The sequence below is a fragment of the Ailuropoda melanoleuca genome, chromosome X (assembly GCF_002007445.2).
Source record: "Ailuropoda melanoleuca isolate Jingjing chromosome X, ASM200744v2, whole genome shotgun sequence".
Taxonomy (NCBI): domain Eukaryota; kingdom Metazoa; phylum Chordata; class Mammalia; order Carnivora; family Ursidae; genus Ailuropoda; species Ailuropoda melanoleuca.
In genome coordinates this window covers 18,105,938-18,131,846 of record NC_048238.1, presented here as the reverse complement: position 1 = coordinate 18,131,846, position 25,909 = coordinate 18,105,938, and the positions used below count along the sequence as shown (strand labels likewise).

Below are 25,909 nucleotides of genomic sequence, written 5' to 3'. Positions count from 1 at the left end.
GTGACAGTGACAGAGTTCGCAACTGTTCTACCCTCAGGGGCTAGAAGCCTGACTTGGAAATTCTTGTTATAAATCCTAGTCCTTCCTCTGCATTGTTCAAAGTACTTAAGTGAGTAATATAGGATATTCCTGCCTCCCATCAATGAGTTTTCATTTTAGTATTCTCGAGTTACATGAGCACTGGTAATTAAGGGTAGTGTAATCAAGTGCCTCATTGGTGTGGGAGTGGGAGCACCATGCCCTCCCATTTCTTTGATTCCATCAATTTGTTTAGTACATTGGTCAGAAAAATAGTATCAAAATGATACATAAGTATTATATTAAAATTTAATGCAGGAAGTAAGTTCTTTGGAACATACAGACATACAATGGACCTATGAAGAAGCAGAAGTTGTCTTGCAAGCACATGCTACTAAGATGATGAACATGTATATATCACTGCATACACAAAGCAAGTTTGCTATTGTAAGGGCTGCATGGTATAGTTTTTTAGATACCCTGAATTGCCTTGTAAGATAAATAATCACTCCCAAGTTATGTCATCTGTTAAGGAGAAATTCCATAAATTAGGTTAAGTGGGGCACACCAGGCATCATTAATACTATTTACATACTGAGCATCTATTTCTCATAGTCCAGGAGTTGGACCCTAAAAGTAACCTTCTAGAGGAAATTCCTCCTCTGTCTTATTATTACTTTAATTATAAAATGTGTTTAAAGCAGGAAAACTGGAAACTCAAAAACAGAAGCCTATAATCCTTTTTTTTTAAAGATTTTATTTATTTATTTGACAGAGAGAGAGACAGCCAGCGAGAGAGGGAATAGAAGCAGGGGGAGTGGGAGAGGAAGAAGCAGGCTCCCAGTGGAAGAGCCTGACGTGGGGCTCAATCCCAGAACTTCGGGATCACGCCCTGAGCCAAAGGCAGACGCTTAACGACTGAGCCACCCAGGCGACCCAGAAGCCTATAATCCTGCTCTCAAAACACAAAACAAAAAACCATTCTCAATGTTTTAATTTATGTCCTTCTAATCTTTTGGTATACATGCATTTTAAAAATTATACTTTTATTACAAATATGGTTTTGAAACCTGTCCCTTTTACTTAACAGTATCATAAACATTTTTCCATGAGTGTTTTCTGGTTCAACATAATTTTTAATAGAGGTATTGCATTCTATAAAAGACTGTTAGGCATTTAATTGTTTTAAAAGTTTCTCCTCTTATAAATACTTTGATAAACATATTTGAACACATATTCAAATATTTTGGGGGAATAAATTCTTAGACAAGCATGGTTGGTTCAGGCTCTGGAGACATGTCACTTGGGTTTCACATTTCAGATCCATCTCTAACTAGCTAAAGTAACCTCATGGAAGTTTGGATTATTTCCCCCAACATCGCAATTTCCTGAAAAAAAAAAAAGAGGAGTTAAGAGGGGGACCCCTTTTTCAGCCGGTCCCCTGAGTTGAGCTGGATAGGTACCAGACCAGCAGGAACATCCACGGAATCAGCCTGGAGATGCAGGAAGATACATCTGGATCTCTACAAATGAATATCTCCAGTGCTGAGTATTGAGGTATGAAGCGGGGAGCCGTGAAACCGAGCACAGATATCGGAAGATAAACAGAAGGGGGAGGGAGCTGCCGTGTCAGGGCGCCGGGAAGCGGTAGCCACCTGCACGGGGGAGCGGACGGACCACGGACCCGCACGCTTGAGAGAGCAGACTGAGAACGGAAGATCCGGGAGTGCGCGCGGGACAGCTGGCGGGCCACCTGCACCGGGGAGCGGGCGGACCGCGGACCCGCACCCTGGAAACAGCAGACTGAGTCCGTGAGCCGGGAGCGTGCGCCAACAAGCATCTCACAGAGCTCCAGAGCTCCGGTGTGCTCACTGGATCCAGGCTGAGACCGGGAGCTCCGGGAGCGTGCGCGGGGCGGTTGGCGGCTGGAGGGCCACCTGCACGGGGGAGCAGGTAGACTCGCGGTCAGCACTCCGCAAGACACCAGACTGAGACCGGGAGCTCCGGGAGCCTGCCCGGGGCGGCTGGCGACTGGCGGCTGGCGGGGTTGGAAACACAAAGGACAGAGACGCGCCGGCCCTGGAAGTGAGGGCTGGGACGCCGGGTGTGGGGCGCACAGCCCGGGATGCTGCAGGGTTGAGCAGCACCAACAGAAACAGAGTTAAAGTGGCCAGAACATCAGTGGAGAACGATCCGCGATCCCTCTGTTCTGAGACAGAGGCTGAATTTCAGCCGCTGCTGCTCTCTCAGAAGAGGCATAGCAAACCGCCAGGGAAAGCCGCCAGAGAACAAAAGCCCGGAAATACCGGCTCACAGGGTGCCCATCCCCATCCCCCCTCGCAAGGGACACAGAGACTCTACCCAAACAGGGTTTTCTGAGTACCTGCAGGCAGGCCCCTCCCCCAGAAGGCAGGCTGAAAAATCAAGAAGCCCACAACCCGGAGCGCCTGAGTGGCGCAGTCACCAAGCACCTGTCTTCGGATTAGGGTGTGATCACAACGCTCCGTAAGGAGTCCTTCATCGGGCTTCTCCACCGGGAACCTGCTTCTTCCTCTCCCACTCCTCTGCTTGGGTTCCCTTTCTTGCTGACTGTCTCTCTCTCTCTCAAATAAATAAATAAACTCTTTAAGGAAGAAGCCCACATCCCTAAGATCTCTATAAAACAAGGGCGCACGGCCTGGGTCCCAGTCAACACTTGGGCTCTGGACAACCCTGCAATCTCTCTTCATCAGAATGACGAGAAGGAGAAGTCCCCCCCAGCAAAGAAAAGATAATGAGTCTGTGGCCTCTGCCACAGAATTGGCCTCGGCCACAGAATTAATACATATGGATGTATCCCAATTATCAGAAATGGAATTCAGAGCAACAATGGTCAAGATGATGAGTAAACTTGAAAAAAGCATCAGAGAAAGCGTTGCTGAGAATATAGAATCCCTAAGGGCAGAAATGAGAGCGAATCTGACAGAAATTAAAAATTCTATGGGCCAAATACAGTCAAAACTAGAGGCTCTGACGGCCAGGGTCACCGAGGCAGAGGAACGCGTTAGCGAATTGGAGGATGGGTTAGTAGAAGAAAAAACGAAAATAGAAGCTGGTCTTAAAAAAATCCACGCCCACGAATGTAGATTACGGGAGATTACTGACTCTATGAAACGATCCAATGTCAGAATCATCGGCATCCCTGAAGGGGTGGAGAAAAACAGAGGTCTAGAAGAGATATTTGAACAAATTGTAGCTGAAAACTTCCCTAATCTAGCAAGGGAAACAAGCATTCGTGTCCAAGAGGCAGAGAGGACCCCATCCAAGCTCAACCAGGACAAACCTACGCCACGGCATGTCATAGTGCAATTCGCAAATATTAGATCCAAGGATACAGTATTGAAAGCGGCCAGGGCAAAGAAATTTCTCACGTACCAAGGCAAAGGTATCAGGATTACGTCAGACCTGTCTACAGAGACCTGGAATGAGAGAAAGGCTTGGGGGGGCATTTTTAAAGCTCTTTCAGAGAAAAACATGCAGCCAAGGATCCTTTATCCAGCAAAGCTGTCATTCAGAATTGATGGAGAAATAAAGACGTTCCAAAATCGCCAATCATTAACCAATTTCGTAACCACGAAACCAGCCCTACAGGAGATATTAAGGGGGGCTCTATAAAGGTAAAAAGGCCCCAAGAGTGATACAGAGCAGCAAGTCACAACCGATACAAAGACTTTAAAGAGAAATGGCATCATTAAAATCATATCTGTCAATAATCTCTATCAATCTAAATGGCTTAAACTCTCCCATAAAACGCCACAGGGTTGCAGATTGGATAAAAAGACATGACCCATCCATTTGCTGTCTACAAGAGACTCATTTTGAACCCAAAGATGCATTCAGACTTAGAGTAAGGGGATGGAGTACCATCTTCCACGCAAATGGACCTCAAAAGAAAGCTGGAGTAGCAATTCTCATATCAGATAGACTGGATTTTAAACTAGAGGCCATAGAGAGAGATACAGAAGGGCACTATATTATTCTTAAAGGAAGTATTCAACAAGTGGATATGACAATTATTAATATATATGCCCCCAACAGGGGAGCAGCAAGATACACAAGCCAACTCTTAACCAAAATAAAGAGACATATAGATAAGAACACAGTAATAGTAGGGGACCTCAACACCCCACTATCAGAAATAGACAGAACACCCTGGCAAAAACTAAGCAAAGAATCAAAGGCTTTGAATGCCATACTCGACGAGTTGGACCTCATAGATATATATAGAACACTACACCCCAGAACCAAAGAATACTCATTCTATTCAAATGCCCATGGAACATTCTCAAGAATAGATCATGCTCTGGGACACAAAACAGGTCTCAGCCAATACCAAAAGATTGAAATTATCCCCTGCATATTCTCAGACCACAACGCTCTGAAATTGGAACTCAACCACAAGGAAAAACCTGGAAGAAACTCAAACACTTGGAGGCTAAGAACCATCCTGCTCAAGAATGACTCGATAAACCAGGAAATCAAAAAACAAATTAAACAATTTATGGAGACCAACGAGAATGAATACACAACGGTCCAAAACCTATGGGATACTGCAAAGGCAGTCCTAAGGGGGAAATACATAGCCATCCAAGCCTCACTCAAAAGAATAGAAAAATCTAAAATGCAGTTTCTATATTCTCACCTCAAGAAACTGGAACAGCAACAGAGGGACAGGCCTAACCCACTGACAAGGAAGGAGTTGACCAAGATTAGAGCAGAAATCAATGAATTAGAGACCAGAACCACAGTAGAGCAGATCAACAGGACTAGAAGCTGGTTCTTTGAGAGAATCCATAAAATTGATAGACCACTGGCAAAACTTGTCCAAAAACAAAGAGAAAGGACTGAGATTATTAAAATTATGACTGAAAAGGGAGAGGTCACGACCAGCACCATTGAAATTGCAAGGATTATTAGAAACTTTTATCAACAGCTATATGCCAAAAAACTAAACAATCTGGAAGAGATGGAGGCCTTCCTGGAAACCTATAAACTACCAAGACTGAAACAGGAAGAAATAGATTTCTTAAATAGGCCAATTAACTATGAAGAAATTGAGTCAGTGATAAACAACCTTCCAAATAATAAAACTCCAGGCCCAGACGGTTTTCCTGGGGAATTCTACCAAACATTCAAAGAAGAAATAATACCTATTCTCCTAAAGCTATTTCAAAAAATAGAAACAGAAGGAAAGCTACCAAACTCATTCTATGAGGCTAATATTACCTTGATCCCCAAACCAGGCAAAGACCCCCTCAAAAAGGAGAATTACAGACCGATTTCTCTAATGAATATGGATGCCAAAATCCTCAACAAGATCCTTGCTAATAGAATCCAACAGTACATTAAAAGGATTATCCATCATGACCAAGTGGGATTCATACCTGGGATGCAAGCATGGTTCAACACTCGCAAATCAATCAATGTGATACATCATATCAACAAGAAAAGACTCAAGAACCATATGATCCTCTCAATTGATGCAGAAAAAGCATTTGACAAAATACAGCATCCTTTCCTGATTAAAACCCTTCAGAGTGTAGGAATAGAGGGTACATTTCTCAATCTCATAAAAGCCATCTATGAAAAGCCTACTGCAAGCATTATTCTCAATGGGGAAAAGCTGGAAGCCTTTCCCTTAAGATCAGGAACACGACAAGGATGCCCACTCTCGCCACTATTATTCAACATAGTACTAGAAGTCCTTGCAACAGCAATCAGAAGACAAAAAGGGATCAAAGGTATCCAAATCGGCAAAGAAGAAGTCAAACTGTCTCTCTTTGCAGATGACATGATACTCTATATGGAAAACCCAAAGGAATCCACTCCCAAACTATTAGAAGTTATAGAACAATTCAGTAAGGTGGCAGGATACAAAATCAATGCCCAGAAATCAGTTGCATTTCTATACACGAATAACGAGACTGAAGAAAGAGAAATTAGGGAATCCATCCCATTTACAATAACACCAAAAACCATGCGTTACCTTGGAATTAACTTAACCAGAGACGTAAAGGACCTATATGCTAGAAACTATAGATCACTTTTGAAAGATATTGAGGAAGACATAAAAAGATGGAAAAATATTCCATGCTCATGGATTGGAAGAATTAACATAGTTAAAATGTCCATACTACCCAGAGCAATCTACACTTTCAATGCTATCCCGATCAAAATACCGAGGACATTTTTCAAAGAACTGGAACAAATAGTCCTTAAATTTGTATGGAACCAGAAAAGGCCCCGAATCTCCAAGGAACTGTTGAAAAGGAAAAACAAAGCTGGGGGCATCACAATGCCGGATTTCGAGCTGTACTACAAAGCTGTGATCACAAAGACAGCATGGTACTGGCACAAAAACAGACACATCGACCAATGGAACAGAATAGAGAACCCAGAAATGGACCCTCGGCTCTTTGGGCAACTAATCTTTGATAAAGCAGGAAAAAACATCCGGTGGAAAAAAGACAGTCTCTTCAATAAATGGTGCTGGGAAAATTGGACAGCTACATGCAAAAGAATGAAACTTGACCACTCTCTCACACCATACACAAAAATAAACTCCAAATGGATGAAAGACCTCAATGTGAGACAGGAATCCATCAAAATTCTAGAGGAGAACATAGGCAACAACTTCTATGACATCGGCCAGAGCAACCTTTTTCACGACACATCTCCAAAGGCAAGAGAAATAAAAGATAAAATGAACTTATGGGACTTTATCAGGATAAAGAGCTTCTGCACAGCCAAGGAAACAGTCAAAAAAACTAAGAGACAGCCCACGGAATGGGAGAATATATTTGCAAAGGACACCACAGATAAAGGACTGGTATCCAAGATCTACAAAGAACTTCTCAAACTCAATACACGAGAAACAAATAAACAAATCATAAAATGGGCAGAAGATATGAACAGACACTTTTCCAATGAAGACATACAAATGGCTAACAGACACATGAAAAAATGTTCAAAATCATTAGCCATCAGGGAAATTCAAATCAAAACCACACTGAGATACCACCTTACGCCAGTTAGAATGGCAAAGATAGACAAGGCAAGAAACAACAATTGTTGGAGAGGATGTGGAGAAAGGGGATCCCTCCTACATTGTTGGTGGGAATGCAAGTTGGTACAGCCACTCTGGAAAACAGTGTGGAGGTCCCTTAAAAAGTTAAAAATTGAACTACCCTATGACCCAGCCATTGCACTACTGGGTGTTTACCCCAAAGATACAGACGTAGTAAAGAGAAGGGCCATATGCACCCCAATGTTCATAGCTGCATTGTCCACAATAGCCAAATCATGGAAGGAGCCGAGATGCCCTTCAACAGATGACTGGATTAAGAAGCTGTGGTCCATATATACAATGGAATATTACTCAGCTATCAGAAAGAACGAATTCTCAACATTTGCTGCAACATGGACGGCACTGGAGGAGATAATGCTAAGTGAAATAAGTCAAGCAGAGAAAGACAATTATCATATGATTTCTCTCATCTATGGAACATAAGAACTAGGATGATCGGTAGGGGAAGAAAGGGATAAAGAAAGGGGGGGTAATCAGAAGGGGGAATGAAACACGAGAGACTATGGACTATGAGAAACAAACTGAAGACTTCAGAGGGGAGGGGGTGGGGGAATGGGATAGGCTGGTGATGGGTAGTAAGGAGGGCACGTATTGCATGGTGCACTGGGTGTTATACGCAACTAATGAAGCATCGAACTTTGCATCGGAATCCGGGGATGTACTGTATGGTGACTAACATAATAAAATAATAAAAAAAAACAAAAACAAAAAACATCGCAATTTCCTCACTATTAAAATGGAAATAACCACATTTACATAAAAGGGTGATTTTGAGGATTAAATAAGATAATCCTTGTCCCATGTTTAATATTATGCTTCACGGAGGGTATAAATGCTATCATTACACAAAATTTAAAGGACTTTGATACATATCAAACTGTTCTCCAGAAGCAGACCCTTCCATAACCTTAGGCAAACTTATATTATTCAAATCTTCCAAATCTGCAACTTGAGGGAAATAAAAAGTATCTCTTTGTTTGATTTACATTTCTTTGATGATTATTAAAGCTCAAATTTTCCCCTACTTCTGACCATTAGTAGGTCTTCTGTGAGTAGTCTACTCATGACTTGTCTATTTTTTTCTCCAAGAGTGTTCTTCTGTTCTTACTGCTCTGCAAGATTAGTTCGAATATTAACGATCGGCCCTCTGTAATACATACCACAGATGTATTCCCAAATTCTTTTCCGTTTTAATTTTATTTTACTTTTAGTTTTTTGATATATAAAAATTTTGATGTCATCAAATCTATCAACATTCATGGTTTCTGCCATTAGTGTTATGCTTATGTCATCCTAATTCTGTGTTCATATAGCAGAAACCCGTTTTTTATCTTTCAAGCCCTCATGATTTTGTTTCAATTTTAATTCAATTGGAATTTATCTTTGTGTATAGAGGAATTTCACTTTTAAGTCTCCTTTAGTAACTGAAGAGGAGATTCAAACCATGCTGCTTGGATCACTTTCTTAATTCATTAATTGCAAGTGTCTTTCCCTAGTTATGAAACTAGTTTTCATAACCTTCATTTTTAATGTATGCATAATATTTCACTGTATGACAATCCCATAACTCAAACATTACTCAATTACACATTGTGGTTGTTTCTAATTCTCTGTAATAATAATGTTAGGATAAGAATTTGATGAATACTTTTTTTCCAAATTTGGAAGTGTTTCCTTAAAACTAGAGTCTTAGATGTGGAAATAAATGGTCAAAAGATATGAATATTTTTATGATGCTCATTATCTGAAGTTCTCTTTACTCAGCCCCTACTAAGCAACTCCTTCTAAGAATATCAGGGTATGCTCTTCTACATACCTGCTCCATTTCCACGTTGTTAGGGGTCTACCTGTTTAGATCACTAGTTTCCTCTTCTCTGACCCTTCTTCTAAATTTACGTACTTAAGATTAATTCTTATACATTCTCTCTATATCACATCTTATTTTACCTTTATTTCAAATACATCAGTAGGCTTGATTCAATAGGACATTGGTTCCTTTCCTTTATTATTATTAAAAGATTTTCTTTATTTAAGAGCATGTGCGCACATATGCATGTGCAAGAGAAAGAGAGTGAGCAAGCACGAGCAGGGGGAGGGGACAGAGGGAGAGGGAGAGAGAGAGAGAGAGAGAATCTCAAGCAGACTCCATGCTGAGCACACAGCCCGACACAGGGCTTGATCTCATAACCCTGAGATCATGACCTGAGCCGAAATCAAGAGCTGGATGCTTAACCAACTGAGCCACCCAGGCGTCCCTTTTGCTTTATTATTTTATGGATGTAATGATGAGATAAGGTAAGGATTTGAGTGTGTGACTATACTAACAGATGGTAGGTCTTATTTGCTGGCAACAATATGTGACTGCCCATCTGTCTTGGCCATGATCACACAGGGTAGTAGATGTACCAGGATTCTGATCTCTCAATGACACAGAGTACCAGGTTTTGGGGAATACTGAAAGAGGCTGTAGGGAATTATAACGTAAATAGAAAGTACGTTCTCTGAGCTACAAGAACTTAAAGCCAGGAGACATAACATTCTTAACTGTATACATAAATATGCACAGTGGACTTACAGAGGACAGCTGACTTTTTCATGGTTCTGAAGCATGACTCTCCTAACAAGAGTCAATATTTTTGTGAGCTCTATGAATAAACTGAGAAGCAGAAAGAAGAAATAATTTCATCTCTGAACACACTTTGCCATTCTAATCCTAGTAAGCAGACAGGTGAATGATCACATTTCCTCCCAACCTGCTCCTTTTTCTACTATCCTCTTCTGTGGCAAACAATAACCAATTGTGTAGCCTGACAGTTTAGGATGACTCCAGCCTCACTGAACCAGCCAGATGCCCCCCTAAATAAAAACTTCTTAGAATGGTCTTTCATAACTGAGACACTATGAATATTTCCCATCTTATCTCCTGCACCATATACCATATACCTCCTAGACACAGGTGAAAGTTACTTGATAGTTCCTTGAAGAATTACTGATCTATCTTTCTTTTCTCTTTCTTTCTTTCTTTCTTTCTTTCTTTCTTTCTTTCTTTCTTTCTTTCTTTCTTTTTTAAAGATTTTATTTATTTATTTGGCAGAGAGAGAGAGAGAGCACAAGCAGGGGGAGCTGCAGGCAGAGGGAGAGGGAGAAGCAGGCTTCCTACTGAGTAGGGAGCCCAACGCAGGGCTTGATCCCAGGACCCTGGGATCATGACCTGAGCTAAAGGCAGACAGACACTTAACTGAGCCACCCAGGCACCCCGAATTACTGGTCTTTCTTTAGGGAGTAGAGCATGATGGCTCTGAGGTTAGTGGTGGGTGAACAATGGGCCCACCATTTATGAGCTGTGACTACAGGCAAGTGGCTTAACACCTCTCTTCCTTGGTTTTCTCATCTGTGATGAGATATTTACCTCTAGATTGTTGCAAAAATAAAATAAAATGGGCACAAAAATCTCACACAGGAAGCACTGTATATTATCTAGGTTTTATTATTATTCTATTATTCCCCCCTCCCTAAAGGGGAACACTTTACATAGGGTTAAAATGCAATTTATTTATATGACATAGAGATCTTAAATAAGCAAGTACGGTTCTCTCTGTTACTGGAATGCTCAATCGCTATCTTTCCTTAGAGGCTATGGGGACTCTCCTCACCCTTCCTTTGAAGCTCTCCTCTCCTTTCTTCCCAGTGCCAGGGACATCTCAGCATGCCTTTTCTCTGTACCACAGTACCTGGTACTCTGTCCAACTGTAGCACAATCACAGCAGCTCTCCCTCTAGACTAAAAGCTCCATGAGTGCTAGGATTGGATTTTGTTCCCCATATAAGCAGGACTCAGCATAGGGCCAGTAGGCAGAATACATTTAGTAAACGTTGAAGAAATAAATCATCTCTTCTGAGGCCTCATCTGGCGAATCCTTTGAACCTCTAAAAAAGAGCTATGACCACAGGAGAGATTCATTATCATTCTCTACAAATGACTTCTAAATCTACCCACAGTGGTCCAGACTAGTAGAAACCACAAAAATGAAAGTTAAAAAAGTATCAGTAACTAACTCTTAAATAGTCTATTCCATTAATAAGAGCATGATTAAGAATATAACACCCATGACTCATGGAAATAAAAACTATACATATATAAAATTTGAAATAAAAGTTAGTCAATGGTAAAGCACCCTTCTGTACTCTGGAGACATGCATCAGTAAGGTACAGGTTTATACATGTGCTTTCAAGTGAGAATTATTAAAATAGCTTATAGTCAAAGGAGTAAAACTCAGCACATTACTCTTCACATCAGGAAATCACAGTGACCATTCAAGGTCTTATATTTTTAAATAAAAGGATATTATTGGTTAGAGTCTGAAAGCCACGAAGAGGAAAGGGGAACACTTTACACAGGGTTAAAATGCAATTTATTTATACGGTATAGAGATCTTAAATAGGCCAGCTCATTCCTTGATAGAAACAATCATTTAACAGCTCAAGAAGACAACATGAATTAAATCAAATATCTGTGTAATTGTTGACAGTCTTGATGATGGTGCATTTGTTCTATTACTACTACTACTGGTACTACATATTGCAACAAGTCTTTGCTATAATCCTATTAATATTTTTGTTTAAGCAGGTAATTTGAGAAATCATGAGACTTTTCATCTATTTCCATATTTATAACATGAAGAGGAGTTATGCTAGCCAGAAGAAATACCTTATATTTGTGTTGAAATAAACTTAAAAAGCAAAAAGAAGGTACTTACCACAACTTGTAGCACTTGCTCATTGTGAAGTGAGGAGGACGATGATGAGGAGGAGGAAGAGGAAGATGATGAAGAGGAAGAAGCAGAGGAAGAGGAGGAGGAAGAAGAGGAAGAAGAAGAGGAGGAGGAAGAATAAGAAGAGGGAGAGTCAGCCATCATCTGTGCCAAAGTCTGCATCAGCGTTTTCCCGAGGAGGAAAAAAGAGCTGAACATGGCAATTACGCCAAACACCATTCCAAAATTGAACCTGTTGGGAAGAAACAGAATCACGTAAACATACAATTCCTTACAACTTGTGGGTTAACAAATTCTTCGACCAGCTTTAAAATGATAGGCTAAAAGCTGCACTACTTTGGCCTCATTTTCCTACCTGAACTTCAGGTAAGTAACCAAAGCACACGCACTGAGCTCTTTAAGCAGCTGAAATAATTTGTAATTCTCTCATAACTGAAGAGGCCGAATATTGTTCCCAATAAAAAGTTTCTTTCCTCTCATGTCTTTTGCCCGTTTACACAGAATTGTTTTGAACTCGTTCTCATATAATTATGAAAGCTCTTTTGACATGATAGATATCCATATCTTTTTTCCTCTACCAATTCTTTTGTTTGCATTTTATTTCAGCTATATTTTGTGATGACCTTAAATATTAACATGGTAAAATTTAACACCAGTTTCCTTCTACTGTTTAACTAATTACAAATTACCCTTCTATAGTTGGGAAAAATCTATTACATTTTCTAGCCTTCTTTAAGTTGTGTTTTTCAAGGAACTTGTCTGTTTCATCTAAATTGTTAAATTTATAGGCATAGAACCGTTCACAATAGTTTCATTTTTTAAAAAGTCTATGAAAGAGGCAGTAATGTGCCTTTTTCTCAATTCTGATTTTTTTAAATTGAAGTATAATTAACATATTAGTTTCAAGTATACAACATATCGATTCTATACATTATTCAATACTCAGCATGCTTAGTCACCATACAGTATCATTACAGTATTATTGACTGTATTTCCTATGCTGTACTTTTCATCTCTATGACTTATTTTGTAACTGAAAATTTGTACCTCTTAATTCCCTTTATCTCACCCATACCCATACCTATCTCCCGTCTGGCAACTAACAGTTAGTTCTCTGTATTTCAGACTCTACTTAGTTTTGGTTTGGCTGTTCATTTGTTTTGTTTTTATGTTCCACATATAAGTAGAATCATACAGTATTTGTCTTTCCCTGTCTAACTTATTTCACTTAGCATAATACCCCCTCTAGGTCTATCCATGTTGTTGCAAATGGCAAGATCTTATTTTTTATGGCTAATGTTCCATTATGTATATATACCACATCCTCTTTATTCCTTCATCTTTCTTTAAAAAGATTTATTCATTCATTCTAGAGAGAGAGAATGAGAGAGCAAGTGGGGAGAGGGGCAGAGGGAGAGAATCCTCAAGCAGACTCCCTGCTGAGTGTGGAACCTGATGCAGGGCTCGATCTCATGATCAATGAGATCATGATCCGAGCTGAAACCAAGAGTCTGACGATCAACTGACTGAGCCACAAAGGAGCCCCTCCATTCATTTTTTTTTTTTTTTTAAGATTTTAATATTTTTTATTTTTTTTTTTTGAGGTGGGGGAGAGAACATGGGGAGGTGGCAAGAGACAGAGGGAGAAGGAGAGAGACAGTCTTTTTTTTTTTTAAAAGATTTTATTTATTTATTTGACAGAGAGAGACAGCCAGCGAGAGAGGGAACACAAGCAGGGGGAGTGGGAGAGGAAGAAGCAGGCTCATAGCGGAAGAGCCTGACGTGGGGCTCGATCCCACAATGCCGGGATCACACCCTGAGCCGAAGGCAGACGCTTAACCGCTGTGCCACCCAGGCGCCCCGAGACAGAGTCTTAAGCAGGCTCCACACCCAGTGCACAGCCTGACACAGGGCTCGATCTCATGACCCTGAGATCATGACCTGAGCTGAAATCAAGAGTCAGGCACTTAACTGAGCCACCCAGGCGCCCCTCCATTCATCTACTGATGGACACTTGGGCTGCTTCTATATCACAACTATTGTAAATAATGGTGAAATAAACATATCTATCTTTTTGAATTAGTGTTTTTGTTTCCTGTGGGTAAATATCCAGTAGTGAAATTACTGGATCATATGGTATTTCTTTTAAAAAATTTTTTTTTAAATTGAAGTATAATTGACATACAATGTTACATTGTATTTTCAGTGTACAACACAGTGATTCAACAAGTTTATACATTATGCTGTGTTCACAAGTGTAGCTACTACCATCTGGTGCTATTTTAGTTCATCTTTTTTGACAAACCTCCATATTGTTTTCCACAGTGGTTGTACCAATTTATATTACCATCGGCAGTGCACTAGGGCTCCCTTTTCTCTGCATCCTCGCTAATGCTTGCTACTTTTTATCTTTTTGATACTAACCATTCAATTCTGATTTTTTAGTTACTTGTGTTTTCTTTTATTCTTCTTAATTATGGAAGGCGATTATTAGTTTTATGAATCTTTTCAAAGAACCAACACTTGGCTTTGCTGATTTTGCTGTTTTTATTTCACTGATTTCTGCTCTTTATTATTTCCTTCTATTTTGTTTGATCTGCTATTGCATTTTTTGCTTTTTAATGATCTGATTATTTACATTTAGCTCTATTCCATTTGGAGCTAAATTTCTAGCAAAATGGAATTTAGACAAAGGCCTCCTATGCCCACACTAGAAATTCTGCCAACTACAAAACCTGTCAGTCTCTACGGTATCCCAGAAATCATTATAAACCTCTTAACAATAAACACTACATGTTCCTCGATTGAAGAAATTTGCTAAATTAAAGGGGTATGCCTGGCATGGCCAGGGGACTCCAAAACCCTGCTGCTACAATCTGGCTGGCCATTTTCCCAAATGGTTTGTGTATATGCCTTACTGGTTGTGAAAATATTTTAAATATCATTCCCCTGGAAGGGTATCACAAAAGAAGTATAGGGGAAAGCCTGCAGACTTTTGGGCATCCTATGACTCCCAGGACCCTTGTTTCTATGTGTGATGATGGGGGACAGAATTTTACAGAATTAGTTTCCTGATGGAAAATGCTCCAATTTTTTGGCATTTCTTTTGTTTTTGCATTTCTAGTAGTGTATAACTTACACAGTAAAGTGCACAAGTCTCAAACATACAGCTCACAGAATTTTTACATGTGTGCCCATGTATCTACCAGCAGATCAAGATATAAAACCTTGATTTTTGATGTATGCAAAAGCACAATGGTGTAATCTCCTAAGTTCACATAAAACCAGAAAAGTTTTATACTGCCAACATTTTAAAACTCAGTAGATTGGAAAATAATGGAAATAGTTCATTTAACAAGCATTTCTCATGATCACAATGACCAATTTAAACCAAAATAAGAAAATGAAGAATACCACTGGTAAAGCATCCTTGCTTTCCGCCGTCCCCAACTGTAAAAGGCACGATTGAAAACAGCAGTTTGCCATCTTATGTGAAAAGGGGAGATGCTCAATCCGTTGTTTTCCAGCCAGTCTTCATAAGAATGCTTAAAATACACAGATGACTAGGAGAGAAAGAAAAGTTCCACATCATTCAGTTTTGAAGAACATGTATGAAGTTAAAGAAAATTTTTAAAAAGTCTTTTCTACAGGAAAGCAAGATACTGACTGTCCAGTTACTTATAATTTAAAAGCTTTATGTTTATTCTTAAAGGATATTAAAGGTCTCAGACTAGCTGGTCTGTTGAGGTTAGGGTCTGGCAAACTATGGCCCATGAGTTAAACGTGGCCTACAGCCTGTTTTTCTTTCTTTCTTTCTTTCTTTTTTTTAAGTAATCTCTATGCCTAATGTGGGGCTCAAACTCATGACCCCTGAGATCAAGTCATATGTTCTACTGACTGAGATAGCCAGGGGCCCCATAATACAGCCTGTTTTTGTATAGCCTGTGAGCTAAGGATGGTTTTTACATTTTTAAAGGATTGTAAAAAAAGACAACAAAAAACCCAAGAATATGTGGCAGACATGCTGTGGCTCACAAAGCCTAAAATACTTATCATCTGGCCCTTTACAGAAAAAGTTTGCTGAGCTCTGCTTAGAGGAGCATTGTCCCACAGAAATATGTGAGCCATAAATGCAAGCCACATTTGTAATTTTATTTTCTAGTAGCTGAATTTTAAAAAGTAAACAGAAATAGATTAAATATATTTTTAAACTAAAAATACCTAAGATACTATCATTTCAACATGTAATAAACTATTGAAATACTTTACATTCCATTTACTTATTTGTACTTATTTGTACTTATTTGTTCAAAAGTCTTTGAATCCAGTGTCAGTGTTATTGCACATTTCAACTTGAACTAGTGGCATTTCAAATGCTCCATGACCACATGTAGTTAGTGGCTACCACACTGCACAGCAGAGTTCTAGAAGCCTTGTTATGACAAAAAGAGGTCTTGTGTTATAACTTAAAAAGACCCCCAACCAATCCAATACAGGGGCAAGTTACTTGGAATCAGTGCTTTGTACCCTCTTATGAGCAACAACCCTAAGAAATTAGGCTGCCTTTGATCATTTAAAAGTATAAAACTTATGTAAAGCCATCTTGGGTTTTAGTAACTTACATTTTTCAGGGTTGAAGGGATAGCTGCTTATACACAGCCTAACAAGAATTTAATCTTCAGGGAAGTCTGAAGTCCTTGAGTAATGTAGGATTTTGGATAACGTAAGGTTGTTTTATATACCCTGACACTCACCCTTATTACCCCTCAGTTACAGTAAATACAGTTAAGTATTTTGTCAGATTGATGCTCATCCATTTGAAAAATTTGTCTCTAGAATGGTATTGCAGCCCTATCAGTCATAAGAAATAACCTGACTGAATACAGGTATCTGTTCGCCTTTGGATCTATAACGATCTCTGTTCTCAGTCTTCAGGCGAAGTATTTAAAACTTGCTTGTTTTCCAGGACTTGGAAAAGTAGAGTGACACACCCCTTCAGTCTATGTTTACTGAGGAAATCCTAGAAGAACCAAACGTGGAACAGCAAACCAAGTTGGAAGCAGAGAAGCTGAAGGTGCAGACTCCTAAAACTTGAGGTCTCTCCATTCCCCAGGCAGATATTCTGAGTGAGAGTTAGGTCTTTTGCTCGAGGAATAGTGCTCTGTTGGGGAACTAGGGGCTGTTACTGAAAGTGAAGTAACCTGATCACCTCACACACTTGATCAGAGACTGTAAAGGTTTGAAAAGTTCTTTTTATTTTGGATTCTTGTCACATATGCAACATGAAGAAATCACGTGGCTTTTGTTTTTTCTAAACAACAAAATCACTGTTTAAAGAAGCAGTGGCCGGTACTGCTATGATATGTTAAACAGTATGCCAAGAACCTGCAGAGGAAGCACCTAGGGATCTTGTAAAGATGCAGATCCTGATTCCGCAGGTCAGAGATAAGGCCTGAGATTCTACATTTCTGACAAGTTCCCAGATGATGTGAGTGCTGCTGGTCCTTGGATTTCACTTTGAGTAGCAAAACTTCACGTGCATGAACTAATGTAATCTTCTCTACAATCTCAGAAGATCCTTACTATTATTACCTCCATTTTGAAAATGAAGACACCCAGGCAGAGAGTAATTTGGCCAAGGTCACAAAGGCTGGGAAGTGGCTGAACCCAGCCCTTGCTCTAAGGATTCCACTGTAAAACCTCCTCACTTTGCAAGTTTAAATCCAACAAAGAAGTACAAGTATCATTTCATTCTACTGTTACACCTAAAACACACAATACTAAACTCTAATATTCTATTTAGAACAGTATTCATAACATGAAGGTTTTATTAAACACTTGAGAACTGTACTGTGGGTTAATATCTCTATGTTGTAATAACTTTATTGTTACCTTCACCCCTCCCCCCACTATTCAATTTCAAAGGCTGCTTGAAACCTGTGGTCAGACAATTGGGTATAATTTTTGCCACCCTTCCCAAAGAGCTGAAGAGTGGACGGTGCACCAGGGGTGTAAGTGTGGTGTGGGGGAAGGAAGTTAGTGTGAAGAAGTGGGTGCAGGGTGCAAATTAGCACTGGAGTAGTCGAACTAGTTATCTAAATCCTTGTTACCTGAGTATGGTCTGTAGACTAACAACACTGGTAGCACCAGGGAACTGGTTACAAATGCAGAATCTCAGGCCCCGCCCCAAACCTGCTGAATCAGAAAGCGAATTTTAACAGGAACCCCAAATGACTGTATGCACTTTAAAGTTTGAGACCGCTGATCTAAATCACAACTTGATTTAGATTCATTCCAGTACCACGGTCTTTGGAGGGTTGTGGGCTTAAAGACAATGAGGGAAAACGACGCCTTTCCTAGGCGGACTTTTTACTTTCCTCCCAGGTGCACTGCCGCGGGGTCTGGCAAAGCCCTGGCCCTCCCGAGCCCAGTACTGGCGCCTCCCGGGCAGGACCCGAAGGCAGCGGGGCCTGCACCACCCCGCAATGCAACTGCGGCCGCAGAGCAGACCGCCACACCCCTCCCGCGGTCCGCCGTGTTTTATTTATTCCACAGGGCCCGGGCGCCACGCGGAAAGGCGCACGTGGGTACTGGCCGCGCGGCTTCCAGCCCGGGAGGCGCGAGGCAGGGGAAGAGAAAAGGCCTCGGGCCTTGCGCCCCAGCCCTGGACACCGCGGGCTTGGGCTTTAGGCCCGAGGCCCTCACCTTCAGTACCAAGTCGGTCAGGTAGACGGCAGTCCAGCCGCCCACCACCACGACCACCAGCGACACTGGAATCATGGTAGTGACGGAGGCGGCGGAGGGAAAGCGAGCCCCGGCGTCCTCCTCCCTGTGAGCCGCAACGAGCCGAAAGCGCGGCGCCTACAGCCCCAGCATCCGCACAGGAACCAAGCTGCCACCGGTTCTTTTCTCGCGGTGGCGCCGTTTCCCCCCGGACCCTTCCGGAAAGCACACACAGACAGCCATGTGCGCACCGGAAAAAGGAGCGGGGGCTTATTTTCGTGAGACACCCGGGCACGGAGGTGTGGGCGTCTGGCTCGGCACCAGCTCCCAGCCCTCTAGCGATTCTTAGGCTTTGGCCCTCCCTGCTGTTGGCTCTCTATTCGCTCCGGTTCTGGTCTGGGGTTTGCTGTTCCCTTTAAGCTAGTGAGAGTTTGGGGTCGTGTGAAGGCGGCGGGTCATGGCTCTGCCTCCCAGACCCTGTCATAGGTATCCAGATTTAAGTTTATGATGTTTATTTGTTTTTATTGAACTTTAATTTACATAAAGCGAAATCATAATGCAGGTCTCAGTTGTCCGTTTCAATTAGTTTTGGTAACTACAGATATCTGTGTACCCTAACCAAAATAGAGAACGTTTCCTTTCCGGAATTTTCTTCCTGTCTCTTCCCAGGCAGTCCCCCCACTCCACCCCTGTTATAATGTATTTAAACTGTGTAACTAGAGTTATACAATAAGTATACTCTTTTGTGTCTGGCTTATTTCGCTCAACATAATATTTTTTTCTTTAAATTTTATTTAATTCAATTAGTTAACATATAGTGTATTATTAGTTTCAGAGGTAGAGTTTAGTGATTCATGAGTTGCATATAACACCCAGTGATCATTACATCACATGCCCTCCTTAATGCCCATCACCCAATTACTTCATCCCCCCACCCATCTCCCCTCCAGCAACCCTCAGTTTGTTTCCTTGAGTTAATCATGGTTTATATCCCTCTCTGATTTCATCTTATTTTTCCCTCCCTTTTCTTATGAGCCTCTGTTTTGATTCTTAAATTCCACATACGAGTGAAATCATATGGTATTTATCTTTCTCTGACTTATTTTCCTTAACATAATACCCTCTAGTTCCATCCACCAACATAATATTTTTGAGATTCATCCATGTTGTTGATTAAATTAGGTTCTTTTTAAGACCCCTTCCATTACAAACTTTGAGATTGGTGCTATGTTTAAAACATTGGAGCTCTGAATATCTGCACATATTTTTATGCTGACCTATACCTGATTATACGTTGACCTGGAGTAGTGGTTCTCACACTTGGCTGTACAGTAGGACCATCGCAGGGCCTTTTAAAATTTCCAATGTCCATTTTGCAGCCTAGGTTAATTGAATCAGAAGCTCAGAGTGGGACCCAAGAGTCAGTGGGAGAGGAAGAAGCAGGCTCATAGCGGAGGAGCCTGATGTCGGGCTCGATCCCATAATGCCGGGATCACTCCCTGAGCGGAAGGCAGACGCTTAACCACTGTGCCACCCAGGCGCCCCTCTGCATTCTCTTAATGTTCATGCTTTTGTAAGTTAACTTTTCCAGAAAAGCATCATTAGCAATAATATCAATACTAATATCGAGAACATAATACTATTTTAAGAACAAGTATCCCTAATAAAAATGGACCCTCAATGGCCTCCAAAGTAAAAAATGATAGTATAATACTAGAAAGCTGTATTACAGATATTGCTACTAATTTGGCTCATTCTCCCATCCTTTTGCTAAAGTTTTAATAATTTAGCACCATGTCCCTCTAGCTTCAAGAGACCTTATGACTCAGTTTTACATCTCCTTGCATACATGTGTGCATATATGTTGTTATAAAATGTTTCAACTTATTTTGGATGTAGCTAGGTGTAAATTATAAAAGTTTATATTCAAGAACTCTGTGACCCCCCCCCAGTTTTCCACATACAGGTGCCCCAACAGTCTTAGTGCACTTTTAGATTTTGATAATTTCAGAAGTATACTTGCTACAAACTTGTGAAAGCCATCACTTGAAAGTTTATTTAAATTTCTTTCATACTTCTTTCATTTTGTGAATTTTGAATAATTTCAAATTTCAAGTGTTTTAGTCTCTCAACCGAAGATAAACATTGAAACAAAAAATTGAAATACATTTACTGTTCAAAAATTCCCAAGACTAAGCATGAAAGAAATTTAGGTATTTCCTTTTTTTTTTTTAAGATTTTATTTATTCATCTGAGAGAGAGAGAGGGAGAGAGTGCACAAGCAGTGGGGAGAGGGAGAAGCAGGTTCCCCGGTAAGCCGGAAGCCCGAGGTGGGGCTCAATCTGGGCTCAATCCCAGGACCTTGGAATCATGACCAGACCTGAAGGCAGACACTTAACCAACTGAGCCACCCAGGTGCCACGGTATTTTTTACTTTCAAGGATGTTTTAAGTTTGTAGAATTTGTACTTCTGAAGTTATTAAAGCTTAAAACTGCACTAAGAGTGTTGGTAGGCTATTGTGTTTGAACTGACCTTTGTTCACACTTACATAATGACTGCAGTTTTTAACACTGTTCTTCCCTTGGAAGAGAATATGAACTTAAGATCTTTTTTGTTAGCCTGAAGCCTTGTCTGGACCCCTTGCTGGACAAGTACCAGCTACTGTGTGGCTATCTGATTACCCAAAATATGTAGGAAATGAGTTGATTGTGTTTTTCTGTTTCCAACCTAAAAATTTACTTATTCAGCTGACTTGGTGTTCTCATCAGGGACCCAGCAGTCAAAACAAAACACTGAATTGAATCCTGCTGGTTTCTGGAACTTATGAATATTGGAAGCCAGCTGGTGGCAGCAGAAGAGACAAGATAGAGGATGCAAGATGGCAGCAAAAAATGCCTGAATTCCAGAAGATTAAAGTATTTTTCCTTGAAACAAATTTGTGACCTAATTTACAAGTCGTTTCAGGTTTCTGTCAGGTATGTCTGTCTGTCTGTCTGTCTGTATGTATGTATTTAAGCTTTACACCCAACATGGGGCTTGAACTCACGACCCCAAGATTGCATGTTCTATTGACTGAGCCAGCTAGGCACCCTTATCAGGTAACTACTTTAAATAGAGGACACATAGCCTCTATTATTATAAAATTATTCATACAATTTTAATTTATTATTTTTAGAGGGGGTACCAGATATATATTTTGGCTGAATGCAAAATAGCCTCATTATTAAAAATCAATATTTGGCTGAAGCAGAATATCAACATCATATAATAAACTTCTGAGATACCAGAATCAACATGAGATATAACATTAGCTATAATTTAAAATATTATTACAAATTTATTATGAAAAATATCAGTATTCAGATTTTTAAAGTCTGATGTTTTATGCAGGAATATTTTCCTTTCTTTCTTTCTTTTCTTTCTTTCTTTCTTTCTTTCTTTCTTTCTTTCTTTCTTTCTTTCTTTCTTTCTTTTTAAAGATTTTATTTATTTATTTGACAGAGAGCGATCACAAGCCTGGGGAGCTGCAGAGGGAGAGGGAGAAGCAGGCCCCCTGCTGAGCAGGGAGCCCAATGAGGGGCTCCATCCCAGGACCCTGGGATCATGACCTGAGCCGAAGGTGAAACTTAACCAAGTGAGCCACCCAGGCACCCCAGAGATATTTATTTCTTATCAAAGTAAGCTGATAGTTTGCTTCTGGGGTCATTATACTCTACATGTATGACACCAAATTATACCAGTCAGGATAAGCTAGGTTATGCTTGGGTAACAAATTCTGAAATCCCAGGGGCGAAGGGTGCCTGGGTGGCTCAGTTAGTTAAGCATCCAAATCTTGGTTTCAGCTCAGGTCATGGTCTCAGAGTCCTGGGGTAGAGCCCTGCATCAAGCCCCATGTTGGGTTCCACAGTCAGCATGGAGTCTGCTTGTCTCTCTCCCTCTGCCCCTCCCCCCTGCTCTTGAGCTCTCTTTCTCAAATAAATGAATAAAAAGTCGGTTTTTAAAAAAGATTTTATTTATTTGAGGGGCGCCTGGGTGGCACAGCGGTTAAGCATCTGCCTTTGGCTCAGGGAGTGATCCCAGCGTTATGCGATCGAGCCCCACATCAGGCTCTTCCACTATGAGCCTGCTTCTTCCTGTCCCACTCCCCTGCTTGTGTTCCCTCTCTCGCTGGCTGTCTCTATCTCTGTCGAATAAATAAATAAAATCTTTAAAAAAAAGATTTTATTTATTTGAGAGAGAGAAAGAGAGAGAGAGTATAAGCAGAGGGAGGGGGGCAGAAGGAGAGGAAGAAGCAGACTCCCCACTGAGCAGGGAGCCCTATGCAGGAGTTGATCCCAGGATCCTGGGATTATGACCCGAGCTGAGAGCAGACATACAACCAACTGAGCCACCCAGGTGCCCCAATAAATAAAAAAATCTTAAAAAACAATCCCAGGGGCTAAAAACAGCAAAGAATTATTTTTTGTTTGTGGTATGTATCCATCATGGGTTGGCACGCTGGTGGAGACTCCATTGTTTTATCATGCTCCCATCTCAAAATGAGGTTCAGAGTTTCCTGTGGCAAAGAAAGAAGACTAGAGTATGTACCACTGGCAGTGAAGTGCTGTGGCCCAGATGTGCACATGTTATTTCCACTCATGTTTCATTAGCCAAAAGTAGTCAAAGAGTTGTACTTCACATAAAGGGCAGAGGGAGTGTCATCACCTGGAAGGAGAGAAGAACATTTGGAAATACACAGTAGTGTTATCTACCACATAAATAGCCGTTTACTCTCACCTATGGAGGGTATAGTGGCACAAAATGTTCGGTTAGTGCTGTCATTGTGGGATACTGCTAGTGCTGATGCTGCCACAGAATTACTAAGCCTTTCCTTTCTGTTTAATAGGAACCGGCTAAGGCAAAGGCTCCTCTCCATTTTAAATCCCAGGGTTGGTATGGTTGCTGAAGATGGCACAGTTTGGTTTAAGCAGTCTCACAGATGGAAGTTTCTAGTGCCAGTTGAAGAAAATATTTTCTGAATGTCTTCTGAAAGTGCTGTCTTCGCTTATGTTTCATTCCTCATATATATATACCTTTTGCCTGCAATTGCTGCTTTACAGTCATGTGAATAATGTTTGTCCTTATAAACCTAGGTTCCAAAAATGTGCTAATCAAGCAATATAATTGGCTTTCAAGAAACCAGTCATCTAGGTTTTTCCATCTGTGTTTCAGTTTCATTTTGTGTACATGAGTGTCTTCGTGTTTCTAGAGTGAGAAGGGAATCTTTTTAGCAGCTCTCATGTAAGAAGTACTTGTACTCTGAAAGCATCAGTTTGGTTACTTCTTCATCATGTTCCAGCAAGCAAAGTACGTTCTCTGCAAGCAGTTTTAACAAGATGTACAGTTTTCATCTAAAATTCATATTATTTTGGTTTCGTTCAAGATAGCTTTTAAACATGTTTAGACATTTTGTTAAGTATTTAACAAGGTAATTCCAAAATCTTTGGACATCATGTACTTTTGTCTTTGACTGAAGTCTGACGAAGTGGCCCACTATCCTCCTGCTTGTAGACAGTGATAATGGCTTTCTATTACAGTACTGAAGTGTGTATAAACAAAACATTGTATACTTATGATTCCTAAATCACTCTTAGCCTTTACCATGCTAGTTCTATTATTAACAATAGTGACACGTTTTACTGATTTTCCATCCTATAAGTTCTTCAGTCAGAATGTATTATGTTGATAGCTGTGTGAGACCACAGCAATCTGTGAACAGAAGCAGAGTGGAATTCATTATTAATCTACCACATCATCTGACTTAAATATGACCTGTAGTTGTTTCTACATATCCAAATGTCTGATGTCCTAGATAAAGTAGCACATTTAACAATATCGTAGTCTTTCTATATACAGCAGAACACTATTCAAGATATTTTTCGATAACACATATTTTAGAAGGAACTTAAAAACTAGCATTTATAGTTTCAGCAAATACAAAAAAAATCCTTCATCTTCAACTATTGGAAATAGTTCATAGTATCTAGTAGGAGATGTCAAATTATGGCCTGAGGGTCAGATGTAGCCCTCGGCTGGTTGTGTAAATGATGTTCTATTGCAACAGAGCCAGGTTCCTCTGTTTGCACATTATCTACCTTTGCACCACAACAGAGCGGAGTAGTTGGAACAGAGACCTAAGGGCCTGCAAAGCCTACAATGTTCTCCCGCCCTTAAAAGAAAAAGCGTGCTGACCTGTGGTCTATTATTGTCGATGAGATTTTAACTTTTAGCTTCCCTAGGCATAGAACTATAAGGAATTCTCTTCTTAAAGCCTTCTCAAGAAGTCTATTGTTTTGAAATTTGCTAAGTGGGAATAAAATGTGGTTTTGAGACCTCATTTTGCTTTAGCACTTTCTTTTGTTCTTCTTATACTTTACATTCTTTTTTATGTATAAATGGAAGATGATTTATCAAGGATGCTATTGAACAGGATTTTGGAATTTTTCCTGCTTGTGAAATTTTGACGTGGCAAACTGACATTCTGCCATTAATTTACCCTTGCAAGATGTGAAGAATTTCTTAGTGCGATTTTTTTTTTTTTGGTAAGGCTTATAACCTAAGTGGAAGTGGAGGAAAAAAAATTACGGTTCTTTGTTTTAGAGTTTGTTGCTACAGCATGACCTAACAAAAGTCAAGCAATGCAGATTCTTAATTGGTTCTCTACGTAAGCTTAATAGTTTCAAAAATTATAATTATCACAGCGTTTTACTCTTCAGTAATGGGTATACATTTGTTAATCAAGTGATGGATTTAAACTTAGAAAGCACATAAAATTTTTTTTTACCTCAAGTTATTTTAGACTCCGTGTGTATGTTTGAAAGTGAATATTAAAATATTTTCAGTACATTCAAGTGACACACCTTATTCATATTATTGACATTGTTTCACTAATTATATATGATGATATCTACTCTGACAAATGATCACTTGTGCAAATTTTCAGAGATTCCAGAAATGATGTTGAAGTAGGCAGTTGGCCATATAGGGAAAGAAAAATAATTTTCCCTCTACCCTTTGAGTTTCTTGGCTGAGACCCCTCCCCATAATAAAAGATTAACAGGAGAAAAGCAAAAATATATATAGGGGAGAGACCCAGGAAAACTGAGTAACTCCTTGAAATGACCCAAGCCGCCAACCACCTTAAATACCTTCAGCTAAAAACAGAAGATATTGGTGGGGGATGCCAGTTATGGGAGGTGACCAGGAAAAGCACAGTTAACAAGGGTAAGG

General features: G+C 40.3%; 1 protein-coding gene across 5 annotated transcripts in view; it reads right to left on the bottom strand.

The window, feature by feature from the left end:
- MBTPS2 (membrane bound transcription factor peptidase, site 2) overlaps nucleotides 1–18,823 on the bottom strand; it is a 50,269-nt gene extending 31,446 nt beyond the window's left edge. For 3 of the 5 annotated variants that reach the window (XR_860833.3, XR_860832.3, XM_002913930.4), the window contains exons 1-3: nucleotides 18,622–18,823; nucleotides 15,331–15,479; nucleotides 11,902–12,148 (exon numbers count right to left, since the gene is read on the bottom strand). Coding sequence is in view for 3 of the 5 variants with exons in the window: in XM_002913930.4 (XP_002913976.1) it covers nucleotides 11,902–12,148; nucleotides 15,331–15,479; nucleotides 18,622–18,696 (471 nt within the window). In the remaining 2 variants the exon portion in view is untranslated. Of the gene's footprint in view, nucleotides 1–11,901; nucleotides 12,149–15,330; nucleotides 15,480–18,026; nucleotides 18,109–18,621 lie in introns of all 5 variants that reach the window. The other 2 variants (XM_034649202.1, XM_019809694.2) reach the window with 2 other exon arrangements.
- Nucleotides 18,824–25,909: the final 7,086 nt, after the last annotated feature.